At 40.3% G+C, this 20,229-nt stretch overlaps 1 protein-coding gene across 1 annotated transcript in view; it reads right to left on the bottom strand.

The window, feature by feature from the left end:
• Pdhx (pyruvate dehydrogenase complex component X) overlaps positions 1–20,229 on the bottom strand; it is a 69,638-nt gene that overhangs the window by 48,067 nt on the left and 1,342 nt on the right. The window contains exon 2 of the mRNA XM_057780927.1: positions 3,355–3,435. Coding sequence (XP_057636910.1) covers positions 3,355–3,435 — 81 coding nt within the window. The remainder of the gene's footprint in view (positions 1–3,354; positions 3,436–20,229) is intronic.

Raw genomic sequence — 20,229 nt, 5'->3', positions numbered from 1 at the left:
TTATTAAAAAGGGAGTCATTCTTATCTCTGGCAAGAGGAATTTGTGAGCCTCCCATTAATATACAACTGGTCCCTATTATCTTGTCAAGGTCAATTCAGCTTCCTCAATCCAGTTCACATACTCCCTTCCTCCCATTTAATCTTTGCACAATTATAGCGCATAAAAGGTGTAATGGGCAGCCATCTGATCTCCCTCATACTGTTAGTAGCCTCCATCCTCTTGCAGACTCCACACCTCCTCTTTGGAACCTGAATCCTGCTGGACGCCAGTATATTTCTCTTCCTGGTCTCCACACTTATCATCAATGGCAGCAATGACGTTAAGAACGCTAGACTTCCAGGAGTCCGAACATTAATTACAAGACACGGAATCTCTGTCCACGCCCTCAACGCTGCATACACTATATTCACTGAATACTAGACTGGACATCTACATCACACGGGGACAACCTCAAAGGTCTTCCCAGAGCGAGCTACTTGCTCTTCCCTCCTCTGTCCTCTTTTAACACCTGCCTGACCAGCTCTCAAGACAAATACTAGAGAATGAACCTGCTTGCCTATAATTTCTCTGTTTACCTAGTGAGTCTGACAGACTAAACATCTGTCCTCTTTCCTTCAAATGCTGCAGCATGAATAAAGAGGAGGATAGCTAGACAGCGTGTAGTAAGACACTGGCCAGTGGCCAGTATCTGGAAGGGTTACTATTAACTACCAATGGAACCATGACAGAAAGATGGAAAAGGAAAGCAGGGCCTAGAACACACAGAGTCTTCCCCAGCTCCCTTTACATCCATGGTACCTTCCCCCTTGTCTGTCATAACAGCCACAGCACACTCATCTCCTTGGTCTAGAAATTATGTCTTTCATTTTTAAGCACCATGCTAGACACTTGAGGTCTGGTAAAATGGCTGTTACACACACCTTTAAAGACAGTTTTGTATCAAGCATTCTTAAAAACTAAGTATCACCAACAATCAAACTCATTTGATGTTTTCATTAACCAATAAAAGTAACACATAGACAAAAGGACTTCCCACACCCTCTTAAGTTCGTGCCTCACTTCCTGAGCATATTTCCTGCTCTGGCAGCAGCGCGCTCCCCACAGCGTCACTCACTGCAATGGGCACTGGCCCTTAACAGACTGCAGTTTGAGGCCTTATGGTAGTGCTCATGACTTCTAGGTTGGTCCTTGTTTCTACACATTTCCAGGAAAGGCCTTGAAAATTACTGTCACGGGGTCTTTCTCTAACCTCTGCTCTTGTTCATTGGTTTTGTCTGTGACCCACACCAAAGTCAGGGTTCCCAGATCCATGACCCCAACTACTCCTTTGATTTATTCTGTAAAAAAACATATGAGTCTGCCATTCATACCACCAATCCAACCATCATGGTGTAAGAAGCACTCACCCTCAGCATTGTTTCTGGAGCTCCTTTAGCTAGTCTATTAGGTATTTATAGGCAACTTCACTGACATTTAAAACAGCATTCCCTGAAACCAGATATATGATCAGATTCACCTGTTTCAATTTGACTCAATATTAGGGCTTTTTTACATTTTAATTTTGTTTTAAGATCATGCAAAATATGTATTTTTCCAAAGTCAAGGAGAAAAGCAAAGCTATACTCAGAGACATCTACCTTCAGGCCTTTCTGTCACACACACACACACACACACACACACACACCCGCCCTGTACTCTCCACCACAACCACTTGCCGCTTTTAAGCTTTTTGCTTATCCTTTCCCCGGCACTGATTCCAGGGCCTCTCACCGCTAGGCACTGCTCTACCGCCAACTCTACCCACAGTCTTGGCGGCTGAAGTCTGGGCACTGCCGTTCCTCGTCTCTACCCTGCTATTTTTACCGGCCATCATTCCACAACATGAAAAGGAGAGACTATATACTTCACTACACAGTTATAGACACCTAAAGTTAGCCAACGGCTCTCATCCTCACCACCCTTTGGGCTGCCTGCATTTTCTGTTTCTGTAAACAAACAGGGTTGTAATAAACAGCCTTATGTGTGGTGTGTTTTGTCTTATTCTTACCAGTGTAACACTAAGATAAGTCCCTGGAAATAGGGTTGCAGGGCCAAAGAGTAAATATAAACGTAATCTTTTTAGACATTGCAGATTCTTGGGGCTTAGACTACTTTGCCCTCTGAGTATTTGAGAGCACCCACTTCCACCGTTCCATCCACAGATCAAATGTCAAACGTCTACATTTCTGTATATAACAGAGAAACATGATTATGTCCGTAGCACTTACGTGTTTACAGTGAACATATTCCGACCCACATTTAAGAGCAACTTAGAACCTTTCTTCTGGACCCACCTGTTTATGTATTGAATTTTTTTAGGAGTATTTATACTTTACGATACAAACCACAAATATTCTTTTTTTCAAATTGTCACTAGATTCTTTTTATTTGGTTTACAATGTTTTCTGTTATACAAGCACATTATCATCATAGCCATCATCATTATTATGAGCAGTTTGTCTGCACGCATGCCTGTGTACCACGTGTGTTCCTGGTGCCCATGGAGGCCAGAAAAAAGAGTTGTATTTCCTTGAACTGGAGTCACAGATAGTTGTGAGCTACCATGTGAGTGCTGGAACTCAAACCTGAGTTCTTCCCCTGGAAGAACAGCCAGTGCTTTTAACTGCTAAGCACTTTCTCAAGCTCTACAATTTTTTTTTTTTTTTTTTTTTTTTTTAGCAAATTTAATTCTTTTTCCCATTTTTGTCTATAGAGTCTGAGAGGCAGGGAATTTACAACACTATCAGCTATAGAGGAATCTATCAAGTGTTTTCCTAGTATCTGCAACAAATATTTATATAGTATCTGACTTATTTGTAATTTAGTCTTGACACAACACAAACAATGAATCTAAAATTGTGTAGTTTTCAAACTCAAAACATCTGTGAGTATTTATTGCCCCATTTTCTATCCAGTTCCACCAGTGTGTGTTTTGAAGCACCAATCACAGTTTTCATTTCAGAGCCTTGGGGCCCAGTAACTACACTCCTACACTGCTACAGGTGAGAGTTTTCCTTATATTCTTATTTATTTGTTCTTTCTAATGAGAGCACCTCCCAACTTCCCATAAAAAGGACTAAATGCTGAAAGCCTTGAAGCATTCACCGTCATGTGAAGTGAAAAGAGATGGTTAAGCCAGAAAACTCCATACACCAATATGGGAAGCTTTTATTTACATCAATTTACACCAACCAGCAAAGCAACACATTTCCTTTGTATCATGAATTACATCAAATACATGGTGCAATGGAGGACAAAATGATCCAATAAGCAAGCTGGAAGACACTGGAAGACATCAGGAACACATTGCTCACCTTCCTTTTTCAGCCACTTCACAATATTCCCTTGTTCCATTGTAGGAGACAGCGAAGGCATTAGGATCTTAATAGGATCCGCTGAAATGAAAACAGAAGATATTAACCAAAATACATACCTACCTCTCTCTCTCTCTCTCTCTCTCTCTCTCTCTCTCTCTCTCTCTCTCTCACACACACACACACACACACACACACACACACACACAAACACACACACAGTGCCTCACAGGTTATTGAGAAGTGACTATGGAAAAAACAAAACCATAGGTTTTTAAACAAACACTTAAATATTTAGAATATTTCAGCTCCTTTTTCATGACCAAAAGGCATGAAACAAAACCAAGACAAGGTTTTAATGTCCTAAAAATAATAATCAAGATCAGACATTAAGAACCTGGCTGCTTTAATTTCTTCTAATTCTACACTATTCAATCTGCAACTGATGTTGTCAGTAAGAACGAGCAGGATCATCAGCCTTGTCAAGGGTGATTGAGCAGAAAAATCTAAGGGGTTCAGCAGACCTCAGATCCCAATAGGTGATCTAAAAATGCATGCATGACCCATGAAATCTCCTAGTGAAGCATAGCTAAGGAACTATTTTCTCCTTACACATCTAAAGGAGACACTACATAATCACCCAGCACCCTTCCCAAGAGTCTTCACTGTTTAGGACCCCATTGAAAAACCTCATGACTTTTATAGTATAAATTATATGCAAGTTATTCCAGTAAAATACCAGAGTAACAAATGTCATTCCCAGAGTCTCCCATAGAATGTCTTCTTCCCAATGAACCCAAGGACTGCAACACAGTCCATACATTCCAAATGTAAACAGGACCGAATATGGTTTCCTTTTCTCTTCATGTTAGAGGGTTATAAGCAAAAGGATTTAGCACAAATGTTTAAGGGGATCAGAAATTTCCTTTTGGAAACCTAATTGATTTTACTCTAGTTTCAAATGGAGAATGCCTGTGGCTTCATGGTAAAGGCATTGTCAGTCCTCTCTGAAAGATCAGGGAAAACATAAGGAGCCATGTCCTCATTTCTTTGAAGAATTATCTGGTTATAGGAAATGTGTGTTTTCCCCTAGGTCTTCTTTCAAAGGCAGATCCACAGGTACATTTCTTTCTGTTCCAGTCACTGAGGCTCTGTGGACTTGAGGCAGCAATTCACACACAACCTCCCGCCCATAACCAAAAGCCCAAAGTCTAAATACAGGGCTGTACTGAGAAGTCCATGCACAGATGGGCTCAGATATTAAGCCATTCCCTATTCCGGCCAAGCCAGTGCTTAGACTCTACCTATCCATCTGATCTTCATTCACCTGACTTTTAACTGGTATCTGCAGTATGAATTCTAGTTGGTCTTAATAAATAAAACCCAGAGTCAGATATTAGGGGGTGAAAGCTGAAGGGTCAGAGAAGTAGTGCAGCAAAGCAAGCCACTAGAGAGACTTTTACCTCTACCAGTGCTCAGACTGAGGGGCGATCCTGTCCTCAGACTGCATAGGCAATCCTCAGACTGCATCTGAGTTCCTGTCTCTTTCAACCTTATATTCCCCTCTCTGTCCAGCAATACTGATCCCATCTCCACCTCCCCAGTGCTGGGATCACCATTGGGTGAACTTTGTTTCTCTTTTACAAGATCTCCTGTGTAACCCAGGGTGGCCTTGAATTAACAGAGGGCCTGCCTCAGACTCCTGAGTCCTGGGATTAAAGGTGTAGGCCACCACTCCCTAGCCTGCAGTGGCTTAGCTTTATTTGTTAAAACACAAAATATCACTACAGGGATCAGTGTTAAAGAGCTAGAAAAGTGGAATGACCATCATAACAGCCCAATGATGTCTACACAGCATTCCTTATCAACATTCCCCTTCCCTATTTCCTTTCTCTTTTTTTGGTTCTTCCAGACAGGGTTTCTCCATGTAACAAATAAACCTGGCTATCCTGGAACTCGCTCTGTAGACCAGGTTAGCTTCAAACTCACAGAGATCTATCTGCCTGCCTGAGTGCTGGGAATAAAGGCATGGGCCACCACTTCCCTGGCAACATTCCCATTTTCAAGAGAAGACTGCAGCTCATGGTAAGAGAGTTTAGTTTTCCTGCCTAACTCAAGGCTGGCCCCTACTATACTATGGCACTTTGTGTCTCTGTGTCCCTTAATGCCCCTTAAATGCAATTCATCATTTAACCACTGGTTATGGGTAGCCTAGTCACCAAGAAATCAACCATAGCAAACCAGACATATCGACTCCACGCAAGCACTCTTCATAAGTCTAACAAAACACTTAGTATACCTTTACCTTGGGCATAAAGACCTGCAGTATTAAGAAAGCACTTTTACACCTGGTAAGGAGTGTTCCAAACGCAGCAGAGAGCTGCTAATCTCAAGTGTGCTAGGACGGATGTAAATAGGGCTGGAGAGCTAGCTCAGTGGTTGAAAGCACTTGCTGCTCTTCCAGAGAACCTGGGCTTAAATTCCAGAACCCACATGACAGCTTATAACTGTCTGTAACTCTATCTAGTTCCAAAGTATTTGATGACCTCTTTTGGTCTCGTGGCTCCAGGCATACATGTGGGTACACAGACATACATGCAGTTAGAATGCCCACACACACAAAATAAAGTAAAAACTTAATAAAAAAAATATGAGGGGTAAATAGATTCAATGGGTCTCCTAACTCCAAATTAATTATCAAAGCATTCTTATTTGGAAAGTTTAGAGAACACAGACCATTCACCTCCTGCCCATTCTGGGTCTCCTTCACTATCACTAATCATTTCATTTCAATCCCAAGTGAACACTAGTTGAGATACAAATTACAGCTACAAAACAGCTCTAAAAGTCTTTTTTTTTTTTTAGTAAAACAGACCTTTGTTCACTAAAAGCAGCACATTAGGATTCTAGAGAGGTAGAAATAATACAAAGGTCTAAGTACCACCTCAATACTGTTACCTTCAGAGACCATCAAGTCTTAGGTCAACTGAAGTAATCTTCTCACAGAAAACACACGCGCACACATGCATGGGTGTGAATACTGACCTACAGAACATTAGTAATGCAAGTCTAATTTCAAACTGTAACGACTACACACTCTTAGCTATGAAAATTTCAGCAAGAGTTCAAAATCTAATACATGGAACACGTTTTGAAGTTAATGAGTTTTTAATCTCTGATTATGGTGGGTCCTGATTACCTTTTTCACAGCTTGCTAAACAAAGACACCTGCCCAAAGAACATTTATCAAGCTCAACTTTCAACATTTATTTTTTAAACTCAGGGACAAATGTGCTTGGAAAATAAGAAAGCACAATCACCCTTACTTCTAAATAGCACCATGGTGGTAAGAAGTGAGTGTCTCATATATCGTCCTTATTAAAAGTTCAAGCCTGGCATAATGGAGCAGGATGTCATGATCATGAATATATTTATCTGCCCTCTAGAATTCCACTTCAGAGAGGTGAAATAAAAAGACACAGCGTTCCCACAATCGGATCCCAATTTACGACAAATATTAAATCAGTTATCAAGACAGACTCTCCAGCATTTCCACACTTGGCTCAGATGCCGTGACATGACGACTCTCATTAGTATTTTCTATGGCAGTGGCTCATCTAAGAGACCTTCACGTTCCCACTGCTCCTCCCATTAAAGACTACGTTATGAAATGTCTGCATTTATTAAGCATTATTTCCCAAAGTACAACATCAAGAGCTCCAAAATTTTTATTTTAAAATTAAAAAAAATAAAAATCGTAGGCACTCTTCACACAGTCACGGTCTATGGAGAGCTGGAACTGCATCTTCGAGTAAGGACAATAAAATGCAGGCTGCTGCTACAGATCACTAGCCGTCCTCTCCACGAAGGCGACAAAGGCAAGCAGGCATATTCTGGATGTTGCCATTACTCAGCGCTGTCTAGGGACTGACAGCAGGCTTACTACAGATGTGCCACACGCTTTAATTCTAACTGAGCAGTCTGCAGATTCTCCTGCTAAAATGCCATTTCAAACCATGCACATTAATTTATTAACAAGAACACGTTTCATTCTAATAGATCCTCCTTGGATTAGAATATTACATCTTTCCCAAACATTTTTTTTTCTGCTGGAGAAAGTTAAATATGCAATAATAAAGCAGGGATCAGGCCTACACATAACCACTGTCTGCCCTTTGTGGCTGCTATCAACACTATGAAAACAGCACATGCTTCTTCGACTCCCTGGAGTGGAATTAACCTGTAGCCACGTCATTTTCATGAGGGAGCACTGACGGCCCCCTCCTTCATTCCGGTAAACAGTTCTTCACTGCTCCCGCCAGACTGAGAAGGCTGTGAAAGGCGCACCAACCGTCTCCTACTAATATCAACTTGCCTAACGACCAGTGAGGACAGAGCAAATGTGAGGACAAAAGCAGGTCAGGAGTTTGCTCAACTGGTTATACCAGTTTGTTTAAAACAATGCTTAAACATATTTAATATTTTGCTAGAATTTAACCTTTTGTAGCAGTGTAATGCTTGCCCCTTTTTATAAACCAGCTAGAATGTTTCTAACTGGCTGGCAAGTGAGTCAATAGTAAGATGATCCCAGCGCTGCATGTTTCCAGAATCTTACTTTGAAACACTAACTTTTAAGAGAAAATGTCTCACAAACCATTAAACCTATTTTACTATCTCTCTGCCTCAGAAGAATAGCACAAAAATGACAACCGCTTGGGACGCTGCTGTCCGAGGCACAGTATGAACTGTCTGAACAAATCATCACCGAATTGAAGTGATTTCTTCAGTTCTTCAAATCTCTTCTGTCAATTCTCCGTCAACAGAATTCTGAGTTTACCTGTGAATGTGGCATAATAATCTGATTCTAACTTATTTTTCCTAATGCATATTTTTATCCTGGCAACAAAACTCATATTTCTGCAAAATCAATTATATTGAGGATTTAAATTCATGACATATACAGGAGTTTTAAAACATCACTAGATTAACAGAGAAATTAATCTAACAAACTCTTAAAATAAAAATGCAGAGCAAACTGCTTTGTGGAGTTACTGTGAAGCGGATCTAAGCTCCACGACAATAATGGAAGTAATTAGGGCCATTGGGCAGTCTACAGATGGTACAGTCAAGTGGCACTCTTCAGCCCACTCACTCAACTGTTACCTAGGCACACAAAAACCATGAAATGAATAGACAAAGACAAAAGCAAACAGCCCAGTGCTTTCTTAGCTCAGACCTGGCAGGAACTCACTGATAAAATGCAACAACACTGCTGTACAAATAAAATAAAGCAATGCTGCCATCTGCAGGCTGAACGGAACACAGCCAAATGAAGGGCAGGTGATTTAAACCCAGAACAGGGAAGAGAACAGTAAGATTGCAGCCTGTCTCAGGGAGAAAAAAACAGCCTGCAGCAGTGAATAAAGGCGGCTTCTGTGTCACTTTAAAACAAATGACTGCTTGTCAGCTTCCTCTGTGCCGCACTATTCTGCTGTGGTGCTGGTAGGACAGAATGAGACATCTACAGCCTGTGACAGAAACAAACGTATGGCAGCAGCATGTACGAAACAGCTGCTCCAGGCCTCGCCTGGCATGCTAGCGATGCTCCAAAGACAACGGTAATACATGGTATCCAGTTGCTACCTACTGTTTGCACATAGCAAAGACAAAAACAGCGTACTCAAAATGACAACAGCTCTTCAGTTCTAGTCGGTCATGTTAGTAATTGTTCCTTTAAAAATAAGTTTTGGAATACATTTATGGAATTTCACTCCCTCCCCCAAAACTTACCTAATACTGAGGGAAAATGTCCTTGTTTTTGTCATTTTGAAAACAGGAGCCAATAAGAAAATGGAGAACAATGGCATACAACTTTTGAAGTAGAAAAGTAAACAGTTACCTAAAAATTGACTAAAAAGACCCTACAAAGCTGCATCCTATACCAGGGAGGAGATGGATGCCCAGGTGTCTCAGTTCAGAACTAGGTGACCATCCCATTCCTGTTTAACAGCACACCAGAGAGTCCTTTCTCTGGAGGGAATTAAGAAGGGGCTTTTGGAATTTAGGTTCAACCTACCTAGTCTGTGTTACGAAAACTCCAAATACATACATACATATACACACACACACACACACACACACACAATTATTAAGGGGTGCTTTGGGGAAAAACAAACTCACAGAGTTGGGACTAAGGAAGTTAGGGACCTACCACACGCTACTTCACACTGCCTGGCCAGGTCTTCACAACCCAAGACAGCAGTGACTCCTGTCTCTCTCCTTTTAAGACCTCTCTCCTTTTAAGAGATCACATACTCAGACAAGAATCCATGCCCTAAGGCCAGAACCCCAAAGCTACTGGCGGAATGAATTAGCACAACACTTCCCCTTTTTGTCTAATTAAGAAAACTATGTACAATAAGAATAATTATTAAGTATTGTACAGGAGAAAGAAAGGGTAATAGCATATTCAAAATTAGAACTACAACCAGCGAGAACAATATCAAGCAAGAAACGCATACTAAATGTCTAGGCTATAGGTAAATAACGTATTATTCCAATAGCTGCCCTATCCTGAAGAGTCTAAGTCTTAGATCTAATATGCCTTAGCTAAGATATGAGAGGATAGTAGTTGTGACTATCTAGTCTTCAGCCCTATCAAAGACCTGAGAAGGAAAATAATATTACCTGAGTTAGCAAAAAATGCATGCAAGTGACTTCCAAAAGATGCAAGAAATGACAGAAACAGTTGGCTACCTGAACAGTCACCCAAAGTATCTCTGAAACATTGGGGCAACCAACTTTGGCTACAGGTCTAGAATCTGACAGACCAATTTCAGAAGCATGAAAATTCAAAAGACTGTCCTGCTCTGTCCTGGCAATGTTTAGTAGTCACTTATCCTTGCATCCTGATTTTCCAGATTGGACAGTGTGCTTAATATTAGCAGTCAAGGCAAGGACAGTTCTTTGCTCAATTTTTCCAGTTTTGCCAAGAAGAAAGCAAGCTTCATATAGAGTGTCTTTGGTGCCCACCATTGTCTTGGGAGTAGATCTGCTGCCAGGAGTAGTTGTGTCTCATGTCAACAGAATTGTAAATTATTAAAACATTTAAACACCATATTGTGTATGTCTTTGAAGTGTAGGAAGATTACCTATCTATGCGTTTCGAGTCTAATTATCACACAGAAATGAAAAATTAAAAGTCAACCAAAACATTAGCTGATGTTCTTTTATGGAGTCAAAAATGTTTTACAAGACAGCAATTCCTGCAGGAAATGCAAAACAAAGCTTTTAAAATATGGGCTGGATCATGGTCCTTTGGGGCATACAATATAGTTTAGTACAAGCAATATCTATAAAATAAACTAATACAAAATAAAAACACTGAGTAGCAAAAAGTGAGGACTCTACTGTTCAGAAATCATCCACAATGTCTAAATGCAAAGAAGATTGTCTAATGACAGAAAAAAGGTTTAGAGCCAAACCTGTGGCTTTTAAAGAAGTTGACTGGAGAAGTACAAGACAGGGGGCAGAGATCTACTCCAGGGTTATAAGCCTCTATTGGTGTTTGGCCATATGCATTATTGCACTAATAAACATAATACTAATATAGTGTGTATTGCTGTACTAAATGAAATGTTTTCTTATTTAACAAGTATACACATACTGATAAGTATTTAACTTTTAAAGGCACAAGAATGGAGTAGGACTAAACTACCTGTGTCAAATTGCAGTTCCTTCACCTGTAAGTTATTTATTATTTGTACCTCAGCTTCCTCTTTTATAACATCACAATACAGATTTTTATAAAGAAGTGAGGTAATGCATGTAAAGTCTTTACAATGGGCCCTGGAGAAGACTAAGTCTCAACTATGTGTTATTGACAGGCAGCGTATTTTTGATAGACACTTAGAAGATGAATTCCAAAGGTATCCAGATAGTTGAATATACTGAAATACCTTACAGTATTCCAGAATATCACAATTTCTTTCTAGAGTAATGAGAGATGGAGTCACAAGTGCCTTTTTTGCCTTCCCAGCCTAAACTCTTCCCATCATCCAGCCATATTCTGACAGTTCAAGTACATTAACTTCTGTACCTGCTCTATTTCATCTTGATGCTAACTGTATCTCTCATTAAAATCATTAGCAAATCTACCTTCAATGCTATCACACTACTAGCTATCATAACTAAAAGTCAAATGGTAATGACAGCCACATGACAATGTCAATGCATCAAAACAGGACCTCAATAGTTAAAATGAAAATTTTTATGTTACATGTGATTTCTCATGACATAAACTTAAAAGAAATCTTTGTTAGGCAACAAAGCAAGGCAAGGGGAAGAGAAAAGATACAGCAGATAAAGGAACCCTTATGCAAAGAAAACCCGGCAGTTGTGGGTAAAACACAGATGGCAGAGAAATGAATGCCAAGTGAGTCTTCAAGTTGCAGCAGTATGATGGGGTGGCTGTATAGACTTCCACAGCATGTCTTAAAATTTTCCCATTCACAATCCACTGCATCTGAGAAATTTTTATGCAACCCCAGCTATATTTTATAGATTTATAAAATAAGTATATTAGCATTGGACATGGTGATGCATGCCTGTGTCCCAGAAATTCAAGATTATCCTTTACTACTGGGTGCATTAACGATTGAGGGTCAGCTGGAAAAACAAGAGACTATGTCTCCAAAAAATAATATAATTAACCAGTTATTGATAGTGAGTCAAAAAGAAGGGCTGAGGAGATGGCACGGTTGGTAGAGCACTACAACATGAGGACCTGAGTTCAGATTTCCAGAACCTACATAGACGGCTGCCAGCCAGAACGCTCACATCCTTAACCAGAAATCAATGAAATAGAATCAAAGAAACCAAATCAAAGAATCAATAAATCAAAGAGCTGATTCTTTGAGAAGATAAACAAGGTTGACAACCCTTGGCCCAACTTAACCAAATGAAAGAAGGCAAAGACTTAATTTAACAGAATCATAGATGAACAGGGAGGGAAACATTACAATAGACACCAAAAAGTTTTTCATAATATTACAAAGAACTACTTTAAAAACCTGTGTTTCAATAAGCTGGAAAATCTTTAAAAAAACAACAAAGAATAAATTTCTAGATTCAACCAAACCACCAAAATTATACCAAGAAGTCAGCAACCTAAACAAATCCAAAGCAAATGACGATATTGAAAGAGTAATAAATGAAATTAATTAAAGACAAAAATCATATGATCACCTCAATAGACAACAGAAAAAGCCTTTGACAAATCCAACATGCTTTCATTATAAAATTCTTAGAGAATTTAGGACTAGAGGGAATATATTTCAACATAATAAAAACTATGTATGAGAAACCCAGAGCTAACATCATCCTAAATAGAGAAAAGGTTTGAAGCAATCCTACTTTAGTCAGGAATGAGACGAGGATATCATTTTTCCACTCCTTTTCAATATTATGCCTGAAGTACTAGCTTGATGGAGGAGGGTCATCTGTCTATGTGTTACTTTCATTGATTAATAAAGAAACTGCCTTGGCCCTTTGATAGGACAGAAAATTAGGTAGGCGGAGTAAACAGAACAGGATGCTGGGTAGGAGGCAGTGAGGCAGATGTGATGAAGCTCCGGCCCAAGATGGTTGTAGGTTAGAATCTTCCCAGTAAGCCACCACCTCGTGGTGCTACAGACATTAATAGAAATGGGTTAATCAAAATGTGAGAATTAGCCAGTAAGAGGCTGGAGCTAATGGGCCAGGCAATGTTTAAAAGAATACAATTTGTGTGTTGTTATTTCGGGTGTAAAGCTAGCCGTGCAGGAGCTGGGCGGGATGAAAAGCAGACCTGCTCGCCTCCTCACTACACTAGCTGGAGCAGTAAGACAAGAGAAATAAATTGAGGGATAGAAATAGGGAAAGAAGAAGTCAGTCTATCACTATCTGCAGATAACAGATACAATACATTAGAGATCCCAAAACTTCTAGCAGAAAACTACTAGAAATGATAAACTCAGCCATGTGGCAGGATACAGAATCAGCTTGCACAAGTCAATAGCTTTTCTACACACCAACAAATGTGTTCTGGTAGGTCTTACTCTGCTGCCCATTCCCTCTGTCTTGCTAGAAACCATTAGATTACATTCCTGAAGCTCGCCCCACAAGGTCCATTCCCTTATTTGGTCAATCTCTCCTCCGGTCTACCAAGGTCCAGCTATCAAAGTACTGAAGTTCATATTTATAAACACACATACACACATATGCAGGTAACAATTAATGAAGAAAGAAACTGAATTTGAAAGAGGGGGTGTATGGGAGGATTTGAAGGAAAAAGGGAAAGGAGAAAATGACATAATTATGTCAAAAGTAAAAGGAATAATAATTAAAAATATGAGTCTAGTGCTGCTATGAAATATTACTTTAACAGTGTAAAGGTGTGTTACATTTGTTTCTGCTGTCTTTAACAATGTAAGGGTGTGGGCTGGAGAGATGGCTCAGCGGTTAAGAGCATTGCCTGCTCTTCCAAAGGTCCTGAGTTCAATTCCCAGCAACCACATGGTGGCTCACAACCATCTGTAATGAGGTCTGGTGCCCTCTTCTGGCCTTCAGGCATACACGCCGACAGAATATTGTATACATAATAAATAAATAAATATTTAAAAAAGAAAACAATGTAAGGGTGTGTTACATTTGTTCTGCTGCATTTGTTTAATTATGAAAAGGTGTGTTGTTTTACCTTGCCCGCCTAAGGCACCTGATTGGTCTAATAAAGTTCTAAACAGCCAATAGCCAGGCACTGAAAGGACAGGTGGAGCTTGTGGGCAGAGAGAATAAGTAGGAGAAATACAGGAAGAGGAGAGAAGAGATAAGGGGAGGGGAGAGAGAGAAGAGGGAGGGGAAAGTAGTGAAGAAGAGAAAAAAGAGGAGAAGGGAGAGGAGAGGAGAAGGGGAGGAGCGAGGGAAGGGGAGAAAAGAAGAGAGGAGTTGAGAGGAGAGAGGAATGATTCTGAGGTATTTTAAAGTTAAAGACAGAAGCAAAGTTTTATAGAAGATGGATATGCTTGCCTACTTTTACATAAAGAATAAATCTTGGCTGAATATTTGACAGGCATCATCAGTTCAAGGCCAGCCTGAACTGCAGAATAAAATCCTGTCTATGTTATTGTTTGACAGATACATTCCACAAAAGCTACATTGACTTCTCAAGTATAGATATCATCTTTAGATTGTTCCACTCTTTGACATGAGGACCTTTATATACATACATCACACAGTAGTTACTAGTTTAAATACTAAAGTGATGGGAGAAAAGAAGTGTAAGAGCTGAGGGGAGAAGTCGGTGACATAGGCTGCGTGTCATTTGTCTTTGTCCACACTACACGAAGTGGGTTACGTAGACTGGCTTCCTTGCACTTGGCCTCCAGCTGAGTTCAGCCGATGGGCAGTACAGTCAGGAAACTAAAAGAAGAGTGAAGTTGGTGTAGTTTTTCCGCAGCATACCGCTTCCTGTGGGGTCATCAGGGGCTGGCTGCATCCTTTAATAGGACAAGGCACCTCAGAGGTCTCCCCAACTGGCTCACATTAGGCAGCACAGACAAGCACCTTGTTCTAAACAGCACCTTGAATTCATAAAAATGTCACTTACTAAGTCCTCCTCCAATTACCTTTTAGAAAGCACTATTTCCCATCTGAACTCTCAATTACATGAAAAGACTTGGGAGAGATGCACTTAAATAAGGAAGGAAATTCTTCACTTGAGGGAAGAGTCTGAGCAAATGAAAATACAAAGTAGTTATGTTTAGGGACAAGTGGTCTCATGATCCTAAATGCATGAGAGACTTTAACCCACATCTAGATCTGAGTCAAGACTTCCAATTTATTGGCTTTACTGTGGTCACTTATCTACATAAATGACCTAGTCATTTATTTACAACTGAAACTTTTATATTAAAATATATCTTATTGCTCGCAGATTTATTTAGTATGCTTACAAAGCAGCACAAATACTTTCTATAGGAAATGGCCAAGGTATCCTTGGAAACAGGCTAGGTGGTACTTATGAGTATATTGTGGTGGGATCCAGGTCTCTTTGAAATACAAAATTTTGCAAATGTGCACTTTTTTTCTAAAAGGTGGGGCACTTTGTGTCAGTTTTCAAAAAGATTTGTGCCCCTCTCCAAGCCAGTGCTAGTAAACTCTCCCAAAGACTGCCTTAAATGCTTGCTTGCCATTGTCAATTCTCCCCTAAAAAATGGTTCAGTAATGAAAGAAAGTTCTTTATAGTTAACAGACATGGTAAATATACTGCCTACTCCAGGGTCATACACAGCTCATTTCCTTTAGATGATCTGTTGATATCCCCAGCACCATCCCTCAGTACAGGGAACTAAACCCTTCATCCTCCTGCCTCCACCACCAGCTTGCTGACTGTTTCACATACTTTCAGGAGGTAGTCAATGCATATTTCGAAGAAGGCTGCTAGAAGGGGTTGCATAGTTTTATTGAGTAGAAGCTATGTCCTCATACTGAATATTCCAATGGCTCCAGAAGAGTTCTGTGCTGGGCTGCTTGGTATTAAACCAGAAAGTAAAATTTTACCTGGATCCCAGTTTATTCTACAGGATTGCAACATAGACAAAGGAAATCATCATTCCACTTACTTTAGCAAAAGAAATGGGCATATGCATCAGAGCCACAAGGTCTATACATTTTGCTGTCAAAAGCAAGTAAGGCTTAAGGGAACACTAAGAAGGCAAATTAGAAACAGACAATAGCAAGAAATAAACATTTCCAAACTATGCTGCGTAATTCTTCTACTGTTTATATAGTCTAGAATTGCATTTATCCAAAATTATATTAAATGACAGCCCCATGAGGACTGTCACTAAACTACTATTTCACAGTGCAGTTATTAAGGTTTGTCTCACTCCCGATACAGAGAAAACACACACTCAGGATGGACACGCAGTGAATAAAATGTCAGTTGCTAGGGCTACTCTGCTGTCTATGACCCAGCAGTCACTTGATAGGCAGCTTGGTGTCAGGGCAGATGGTTTGTCACAGAGCATATACCATGGATCTGTGAACACCAGAGGAGTTATTCATGCTAACTACTGGGAAGACTGGACAGTGTAAGGGAAGCTCTCAAGAAATAATATATTACTTCTGAATCCACTTCCTAAACTTTGCTATTCAAGGCTCATTTTAAATATATATTTTGTGTTAACTTTTTGAGAATTTTGTACTTTAAACAAATTCACCGCTTATTCCTCCCTCTTAACTCCTTAATCCACCCTTCACCATCTACCCCCTCCTAACATCAGGTACACTTCTAAAAAAAAAAAAAAACCATGGAGTACAATTTATGCTGCCCATATAGACATGGGTGTGGGGCCATTCACTGGATTGAGGGCAACCCACAAGGACTAAATCCTAAAAGGACTCTCCTCACTACCAGCATCAACTGTCAAAAGCTCCTAAGTGGACCCACCACCCCCTCCTGGAATACTGACTGGCTTGACCTTGTATGGGTCCTAAGCAGAGAACCACAGCTGCTAGGATTTCAGGAATGCAGCGTCCCCTCATGCCCAAAAGACACTGTTTTATCCCAGTCCTTCCTGATCTCCGGCCTTTACAATCTTTGCCCACACCTCCATCAAGGTTCATTTTATGTTTTAGTGAAAAATTAGCTCAAAGTTGGAGCCTGATCTAGTTTACCCAATACAAAACAAGGGAATTTGGTAGCATGCTAGCTTAGGTTTGTTATAGTATGCTAGCTTAGGTTTGGTATAGCATGCTAGCTTAGGTTTGGTATAGCATGCTAGCTTAGGTTTGGTATAGTATGCTAGCTTGGGTTTGGTATAGTATGCTAGCTTGAATTTGGTATAGTATGCTAGCTTGGGTTTGGTATAGTATGCTAGCTTGGGTTTGGTATAGTATGTTAGCTTGGGTTTGGTACAGTATGTTAGCTTAGGTTTGGTACAGTATGTTAGCTTGGGTTTGGTATAGTATGTTAGCTTGGGTTTGGTATAGTATGTTAGCTTGGGTTTGGTATAGTATGTTAGCTTGGGTTTGGTACAGTATGTTAGCTTGGGTTTGGTATAGTATGTTAGCCTGGGTTTGGTATAGTATGCTAGTTTGGGTTTGGTATAGTATGTTAGCTTGGGTTTGGTACAGTATGTTAGCTTAGGTTTGGTACAGTATGTTAGCTTGGGTTTGGTATAGTATGTTAGCTTGGGTTTGGTACAGTATGTTAGCTTAGGTTTGGTATAGTATGTTAGCTTGGGTTTGGAATAGTATGTTAGCTTGGGTTTGGTATAGTATGTTAGCTTGGGTTTGGTACAGTATGTTAGCTTGGGTTTGGTACAGTATGTTAGCTTGGGTTTGGTACAGTATGTTAGCTTGGGTTTGGTACAGTATGTTAGCTTGGGCTTGGTATAGTATGCTAGCTTGGAATTGGTATAAAATGCTAGCTTAGGTTTGGTATAGTATGCCAGTTTGGGTTTGGTATAGTATGCCAGTTTGGTGTAGCATGCTGGCTTGGGTTTGGTATAGCATGCTAGCTTGGGTTTGAGTTTGACTTCCTGCTCTTAAGACATTGATGCCATCCATCATGGAGCCACTACTCTTCTGGCATCACCTAATTCTAACCCTCCGCAGTGACTCTACCTCAAAATATCATTATCAAATGGATTTGGGTGTTTAGTTTCCAACACATCACTGCAACATGAAAAGAACAAGTAGAGGTGACGCTAAACACAAGCAACATAGCCCTTGATGCTTGGGGTAATGCTAAATACCTTAGAATCCCAGTCTCTGGCTGAAGAGATGGCTCTCTCTGCCAAATACGATGAGCTGAGTTCGGCCCCTAGGGTCCACATGATAGAAGGAGAGAACAGAGTCTGACAAGCTATCCTCTGACCTCACACATGTGCTGTGGCACTCCTATTCCTACCCAAGGAAATGAATTTTTAAAAAAACCTAACCCAAATCCTATCTATTCTAAAAAGGTAGTAACAGAGAAACTCCAACTCCAAATCTGTGTCATCTGTAATCACTATGTGTGGCTTCTGGGAGTTTGTGTAGTAGGAGGACTGCTACTTCTTCCTCTGGGTACTCCTTACTTCATCATCATTAACTTACTGCCTAGAGCTCACTGTATACACCACTGAAATCCCGTCTTCATTGCTGATCTCGCCCAAGTAGCTTCTAAATACTGTAAAAATGAGGATATCAAACAAATTCAGGACTGCATGCAAAAAACTTAATACGAGAGAATTCTAATAACGTGTTGTCAGGAGCCATGTCCCCCCCCCCCAAAATTATTATAAGGATCATTGCCCTGAGAAGTTTGCAGAGGGCTCCACTTCCCAATTGTATTGAGAATTGTTTTATTGACAAAGCCTATCCCACACCCAAATTAACTGTTAATAGAGAGCTATCTGTTAGCGGAACCCGCCTCACACTCTAACTATCTAGAGAACTAGGTGTGTCAACTTGTGAACTCCTGCCAGAGGAACCGTCACCTGACAGATCGTAACCTCCTAGCCTACGTGACCGGCGTGGACCACGTGCCCCAGTCCCCCAAGCTCCTCATCCAGGGGCTATATAAGCTGCAACCATGACTCTAATAAACGGAGGCTTCGACAAATCTGCCTAGCCTCCTTCTTCTCACCAGCCCATGTCTTTCAGGTGGTGCCTCTCCGTGACCCTGGAATAACTGACCAGCCAGGTGGGTTACAGACCCTAGACAGAGTAACTCGCCGAGGCGGTCAACAATGTGTTCTGCTGAGTAGAACACACTTTCTAAGTAGGCTGCTATGTGGCCACTACCTGACAGGCATTTGTTCCTTTGCACAATCACACAAGTGACAAGTAAAACTGCCTTCTCAAAAAGCATTTCAGTTGAAAGAATGAAAGAAGGATCTATTAAACATAAACACAGAGAGCATTGTTTGGTTTCTTACAATAAAGCTGCATGGCTTCATTTTTCTGAGCTTTTGTAGTTTTACCCAAATAAAGAGACAATGCCAAAGTTTTGGATCATTGGGAGAAGTTAGCAAAAAATTCTAAGAAGTACTAGGCACACAGCATGTCCCATAGCTCACAAAGGCAGCCAACAGATATCTTTTAGTAGGGGGGGTAAAAACAAGTGCTTCCAAATTTACAGATTTTAAAATCCTATGTAAGTGTGTTAAAGAGAAATAGGTTTCAATAAATGTACCTAATTCATAGTCTTTGATTATCCAAAAAGCAGGTTAGTTTTATTAAAATACAATTTCTACCCAACTCATGGGGAAACTCCTTCTACATAAAGATGAAAATACAGCCCAAAAGTTCATGTTCCCTAAAAGAGTCCACGTGTATTCAAGGAACTTAACGAAAGCCTATAGGTAAGAGTTGGTAGACAAATTTGGGCTTCACATGTAGCATAGCATCTCTACCAGAGTTCTCTATCCAAAACCTACAAATATGTTACATATATAACAAGAAAGAATTAAGATAAATGTGGAATTAAGGTCATTATCAACTGATTTTGAGATAGGGAGAACATGCACCCCCCCCAGGTGGGCACAACACCGCAACAAGACTTCATTTCCCTGATGCAAGAGAGGCAGGAGGAAGTGGCAAGAGACATACAAATGTGATCAATGCTAGACTAGCCATTACTGAGCTGTGGGGTAGACAGCAGCTAGGAGCCCATGAATCTAGAAAGCCCTATGAAGGGGAAAAAACAAAACAAACCAACAAAAAAAAATGTAAATTTCCAAAGGCAGAAGCAATTGACTGTGAGGAAATCTTGGAAATTACCCATGCTTGTGTGTAAACACATATTCTTTCTTTTTATGGACGGTTTAGGGCATTCAGACTCTCAAA

This window comes from Chionomys nivalis, chromosome 9 (assembly GCF_950005125.1).
Source record: "Chionomys nivalis chromosome 9, mChiNiv1.1, whole genome shotgun sequence".
NCBI classification, from domain to species: Eukaryota; Metazoa; Chordata; class Mammalia; order Rodentia; family Cricetidae; genus Chionomys; species Chionomys nivalis.
The sequence above is the reverse complement of the archived record's forward strand: the minus strand, read 5'-3'. Positions and strand labels throughout refer to the sequence as shown.